General features: G+C 44.9%; 1 protein-coding gene across 1 annotated transcript in view; it reads right to left on the bottom strand.

The window, feature by feature from the left end:
* Positions 1 to 7,500, bottom strand: part of LOC124010595 (protein diaphanous homolog 1-like) — a 195,305-nt gene that overhangs the window by 29,914 nt on the left and 157,891 nt on the right. The window contains 1 exon segment of the mRNA XM_046323243.1: positions 5,175 to 5,339. Within this exon segment, the coding sequence (XP_046179199.1) occupies positions 5,175 to 5,339 (165 nt within the window).

The raw sequence follows: 7,500 nt of genomic DNA, 5'->3' as shown, positions 1-7,500 counted from the left end.
ACTGAGAAACAATAGTTGGCCCTCTGCCAAGATAAACAGCAAAACAACAGCCAGCAAAACAAGATAACCAGCATCTGTAATAACACTACCTGGTACTAATACCAACTGATACTACCTGGTAATAACACTACCTCATACTAATAATAACTGATATAACCTGGTAATAACACTACCTGATACTACCTGGAAATAACACTAAATGATAATACCTGGTAATAACACTAAATGATACTACCTGGTAATAACACTAAATTATACTACCTGGTAATAACACTACCTGATACTACCTGGTAATAACACTACCTGATACTACCTGGTAATAACACTACCTGATACTACCTGGAAATAACACGACCTGATACTAATACTAACTGATATAACCTGGTAATAACACTACCTGGTAATACTACCTGATACTAATACTAACTGATATAACCTGGTAATAACACTACCTGGTAATACTACCTGATACTAATACTAACTGATACACTTTGTAATAACAATACCTGATACTACTGGATAATACCACTTCTCACTGACCCTGGTACTAATACTACCTGATACTACCTGGTACTAACACTACCTGACACTACCTGTTACGAACACTACCCGATACTACCCGGTACTAACACTACCTGATACTACCCGTTACTAACACTACCTGATACTACCCTCTTACTAACACTACCTGATACTACCCGGTACTAACACTACCTGATACTACCCGGTACTAACACTACCTGATACTACCCGTTACTAACACTACCTGATACTACCGTTACTAACACTACCTGATACTACCGGTACTAACACTACCTGATACTACCTGGTACTAACACTACCTGATACTACCTGTTACTAATACTACCTGATACTAATATATTGTAATATATGCCATTTAGCAGACGCTTTTATCCAAAGCGACTTACAGTCATGTGTGCATACATTCTACTATGGGTGGTCCCTACCTGGTACTAACACTACCTGATACTACCTGATACTAATACTACCTGATACTACCTGGTACTAACACTACCTGATACTACCTGTTATTAACACTACCTGATACTACCTGGTACTAACACTACCTGATACTACCTGGTACTAACACTACCTGATACTACCTGATACTAACACTACCTGATACTACCTGATACTAATACTACCTGATACTACCTGGTACTAACACTACCTGATACTACCTGTTACTAACACTACCTGATACTACCTGGTACTAACACTACCTGATACTACCTGGTAATAACCACTACCTGATACTAATACTACCTGATACTACCTGATACTAACACTACCTGATACTACCTGGTAATAACACTACCTGATACTAACACTACCTGATACTACCTGGTACTAACACTACCTGATACTACCTGTTACTAATACTACCTGATACTACCTGGTACTAACACTACCTGATACTACCTGGTAATAACCACTACCTGATACTACCTGATACTAACACTACCTGATACTACCCGGTACTAACACTACCTGATACTACCTGGTACTAACACTACCTGATACTACCTGGTACTAACACTACCTGATACTACCTGTTACTAATACTACCTGATACTACCTGGTACTAACACTACCTGATACTACCTGATACTAATACTACCTGATACTACCTGGTACTAACACTACCTGATACTACCTGTTACTAACACTACCTGATACTACCTGGTACTAACACTACCTGATACTACCTGGTAATAACCACTACCTGATACTAATACTACCTGATACTACCTGATACTAACACTACCTGATACTACCTGGTAATAACACTACCTGATACTACCTGGTACTAACACTACCTGATACTACCTGGTACTAACACTACCTGATACTACCTGGTACTAACACTACCTGATACTACCTGGTACTAACACTACCTGATACTACCTGTTACTAACACTACCTGATACTACCCGTTACTAACACAACCTGATACTACCCGTTACTAACACAACCTGATACTACCCGGTACTAACACTACCTGATACTACCCGGTACTAACACTACCTGATACTACCCGGTACTAACACTACCTGATACTACCTGGTAATAACCACTACCTGATACTAATACTACCTGATACTACCTGATACTAACACTACCTGGTACTAACACTACCTGATACTACCTGGTACTAACACTACCTGATACTACCTGGTACTAACACTACCTGATACTACCTGGTACTAACACTACCTGATACTACCTGGTACTAACACTACCTGATATTACCTGGTACTAACACTACCTGATACTACCTGGTACTAACACTACCTGATACTACCTGGTACTAACACTACCTGATACTATATGGTACTAACACTACCTGATACTACCTGGTACTAACACTACCTGATACTACCTGGTACTAACACTACCTGATACTACCTGGTACTAACACTACCTGATACTACCTGGTACTAACACTACCTGATACTACCTGGTACTAACACTACCTGATACTACCTGGTACTAACACTACCTGATACTACCGGTACTAACACTACCTGATAGTATCAGGTAGTGTTAGTCTCAGCCTCCAGTATTTATGCTGCAGTAGTTTATGTGTCGGGGGGCTAGGGTCAGTTTGTTTATCTGGAGTACTTCTCCTGTCCTATTCGGTGTCCTGTGTAAATCTAAGTGTGCGTTCTCTAATTCTCTCCTTCTCTCCTTCTTTCTCTCTCTCGGAGGACCTGAGCCCTAGAACCATGCCCCAGGACTACCTGACATGATGACTCCTTGCTGTCCCCAGTCCACCTGGCCATGCTGCTGCTCCAGTTTCAACTGGCCTGGGCCCTAGGACCATGTCCCAGGACTACCTGACATGAGGACTCCTTGCTGTCCCCAGTCCACCTGGCCATGCTCCTGCTCCAGTTTCAACTGTTCTGCCTTACTATTATTCAACCATGCTGGTCATTTATGAACATTTGAACATCTTGGCCACGTTCTGTTATAATCTCCACCCGGCACAGCCAGAAGAGGACTGGCCACCCCACATATGCTCTCTCTAATTCTCTCTTTCTTTCTCTCTCTCGGAGGACCTGAGCCCTAGGACCGTGCCCCAGGACTACCTGACATGATGGCTCCTTGCTGTCCCCAGTCCACCTGACTGTGCTGCTGCTCCAGTTTCAACTGTTCTGCCTTATTATTTGACCATGCTGGTCATTTATGAACATTTGAACATCTTGGTCATTTTCTGTTATAATCTCTACCCGGCACAGCCAGAAGAGGACTGGCCACCCCACATAGCCCGGTTCCTCTCTAGGTTTCTTCCTAGGTTTTGGCCTTTCTAGGAGTTTTTCCTAGCCACCGTGCTTTTACACCTGCATTGTTTGCTGTTTGGGGTTTTAGGCTGGGTTTCTGTACAGCACTTTGAGATATCAGCTGATGTACTAAGGGCTATATAAATAAATTTGATTTGATTTGAATTTGATTTGATACTACCCGGTACTAACACTACCTGATACTACCCGATACTAATACTACCTGATACTACCTGGTACTAACACTACCTGATACTACCTGTTACTAACACTACCTGATACTACCTGGTACTAACACTACCTGATACTACCTGGTAATAACCACTACCTGATACTAATACTACCTGATACTAACACTACCTGATACTACCTGGTACTAACACTACCTGATACTACCGGTACTAACACTACCTGATACTACCGGTACTAACACTACCTGATACTACCTGATACTAACACTACCTGATACTAACACTACCTGATACTACCCGGTACTAACACTACCTGATACTACCGGTACTAACACTACCTGATACTACCTGGTACTAACACTACCTGATACTACCTGGTACTAACACTACCTGATACTACCTGTTACTAATACTACCTGATACTACCTGGTACTAACACTAGTTGATACTACCTGGTAATAACCACTACCTGATACTAATACTACCTGATACTACCTGATACTAACACTACCTGGTACTAACACTACCTGATACTACCTGGTACTAACACTACCTGATACTACCTGGTACTAACACTACCTGATACTACCTGGTACTAACACTACCTGGTACTAACACTACCTGATACTACCTGGTACTAACACTACATGATACTACCTGGTACTAACACTACCTGATACTACCTGTTACTACACCTGTTGTATTCAGCATTTCACTGTAAGGTCTACTACACCTGTTGTATTCAGCATTTCACTGTAAGGTCTATTACACCTGTTGCATTCAGCATTTCACTGTAAGGTCTACTACACCTGTTGTATTCAGCATTTCACTGTAAGGTCTATTACACCTGTTGTATTCAGCATTTCACTGTAAGGTCTGTTGTATTCAGCATTTCACTGTAAGGTCTATTACACCTGTTGTATTCAGCATTTCACTGTAAGGTCTACTACACCTGTTGTATTCAGCATTTCACTGTAAGGTCTACTACTCAGCATTTCACTGTAAGGTCTATTACACCTGTTGTATTCAGCATTTCACTGTAAGGTCTACTACACCTGTTGTATTCAGCATTTCACTGTAAGGTCTATTACACCTGTTGTATTCAGCATTTCACTGTAAGGTCTATTACACCTGTTGTATTCAGCATTTCAGTGTAAGGTCTACCTGTTGTATTCAGCATTTCACTGTAAGGTCTACTACAGCTGTTGTATTCAGCATTTCACTGTAAGGTCTATTACACCTGTTGTATTCGGCGCATGTGACAAATAACATTTGATTTACCTGGTACGAATACTACCTAATACTATATGAACTACCTGGTACTACCTGATACTAACTGATATAAAATGATATACCTGGTACTACCTGATACTAATACTAACTGATACTAACTGATTTACCTGGAACAAACTGATAAAATTATTTACCTGGAACTACCTGATACTTATACTAACAGACACTAACAGATACTAAAAGACAATAACAGAACTACCTGGTATTACCTAGTACTACATGGCACTAACTGATAAGGAATACATGTAGACGGTACCTTCCCACTAACAGTCAATGTCATTTAGACAAACAGGTGAGGAGAACATGTGTTTATCATTAACTTGTGTGTAATGAGGTGGGAGCACGTTCTGTTTTCTGCCTTCAGGTTGCCAATGCTCAAACTCACCTGGAACATGTTCTTGAAGTTGTTGAGGTCACCGAAGAACTCTTCGACAGAAATCTTGCGAGGGTCGAACACAAAGTAGTTCCCCAGGTCGGAGTACTGCTTCTCCATGTTCTTATGCATCATGTCCAACTTCTCATGTTGCTCTTTAGCACTGGCCACAAAGCTGTGAGGTACAGTATTAAGGAGTGCACAGCCTGGCAACACAGAGACACACACACCACCCCCAGCACACAGAGCTACACTCACCACCCCCAGCACAGAGCTACATTCACCACCCCCAGCACACAGAGCTACACACACCACCCCCAGCACACAGAGCTACACACACCACCCCCAGCACAGAGACACACATCACCCCCAGCACACAGAGCTACACACACCACCCCCAGCACACAGAGCTACACACACCACCCCCAGCACAGAGACACACATCACCCCCAGCACACAGAGCTACACACGCCACCCCCAGCACACAGAGCTACACTCACCACCCCCCAGCACACAGAGCCACACACCACCCCCAGCACACAGAGCTACACACACCACCCCCAGCACAGAGCTACACTCACCACCCCCAGCACACAGAGCCACTTACCACCCCCAGCACACAGAGCTACACACACCACCCCCAGCACAGAGCTACACTCACCACCCCCAGCACACAGAGCCACTCACCACCCCCAGCACACAGAGCCACTCACCACCCCCAGCACACAGAGCCACACACCACCCCAGCACACAGAGCCACTCACCACCCCAGCACACAGAGCCACTCACCACCCCCAGCACACAGAGCCACTCACCACCCCCAGCACATAGCTACATTCACCACCCCCAGCACATAGCTACATTCACCACCTCCAGCACACAGAGCTACACACACCACCTCCAGCACAGAGACACACACACCACCTCCAGCAGAGACACACACAACACCTCCAGCACACAGAGACACACACAACACCTCCAGCACACAGAGACACACACACACCACCTCCAGCACAGAGACACACACCACCCCCAGCACACAGAGCTACACACACCACCCCCAGCACACAGAGACACACAACACCCCCAGCACACAGAGCTACACACACCACCCCCAGCACACAGAGCTACACACACCACCCCCAGCACAGAGCCACACACACACCACCTCCAGTACACAGAGACACACACACACCACCTCCAGTACACAGAGACACACACACACCACCCTCAGCACACAGAGACACACACACCACCTCCAGCACACAGAAACACACACACCACCTCCAGCACAGAGACACACACACCACCTCCAGTACAGACACCCCACCTCCACCACACACAGCTACACACACCACCACCAGCGCACATAGCTACACACACCACCACCAGCACACAAAGCTATACACAGCACCAACACACAGAGCTACACACCACCACCAACACACAGGCTATACACACCATCATCACAGAGCTACACACAGAGCTATACACACCACCAACACACAGAGCTATACACACCACCAACACACATAAGCATACACACTCATTCATAGACACTCAAACACACATTCATAAACACTCATACATTCAGCTTTCAGCATGGAAAGGCTTACAGGAAACGACAGAGAATATTTCCTGTCTAGATCGTAATTTGTAAGATGTGTGGAGATGCTTTGAAATGACACCTTACATAAAGTTTGATTGGACTAGAGGAGGTTAAAATGATCGAACTAAGTTTGATTGGACTGGAGGAGGTTAAAATGATCGAACTATGATCGAACCTTCGTGTTTGGCCCTGTCCGGGGGGGTATCATCGGATGGGGCCACACTGTCTCAGCCTCCAGTATTTATGCTGCAGTAGTTTGTGTGTCGGGGGGCTAGGGTCAGTTTGTTATATCTGGAGTACTTCTCCTGTCTTATCCGGTGTCCTGTGTGAATTTAAGTATGCTCTCTTTCTTTCTCTCTCTCGGAGGACCTGAGCCCTAGGACCATGCCTCAGGACTACCTGGCATGATGACTCCTTACTGTCCCCAGTCCACCTGGCCGTGCTGCCGCTCCAGTTTCAACTGTTCTGCCTGCGGCTATGGAATCCTGACCTGTTCACCGGACGTGCTACCTGTCCCAGGCCTATTATTTGACCATGCTGGTCATTTATGAACATTTGAACATCTTGGCCATGTTCTGTTATAATCCCCATCCGGCACAGCCAGACGAGGACTGGCCACCCCTCATAGCCTGGTTCCTCTCTAAGTTTCTTCTTAGGTTCTGGCCTTTCAAGGGAGATTTTCCTAGCCGCCGTGCTTCTACACCTGCATTGCTTGCTGTTTGGGGTTTT

The sequence above is a fragment of the Oncorhynchus gorbuscha genome, linkage group LG23 (assembly GCF_021184085.1).
Source record: "Oncorhynchus gorbuscha isolate QuinsamMale2020 ecotype Even-year linkage group LG23, OgorEven_v1.0, whole genome shotgun sequence".
Lineage (NCBI taxonomy): Eukaryota > Metazoa > Chordata > Actinopteri > Salmoniformes > Salmonidae > Oncorhynchus > Oncorhynchus gorbuscha.
Note: the sequence above shows the minus strand (reverse complement) of the source record. Positions and strands in the feature narration are given on the sequence as shown.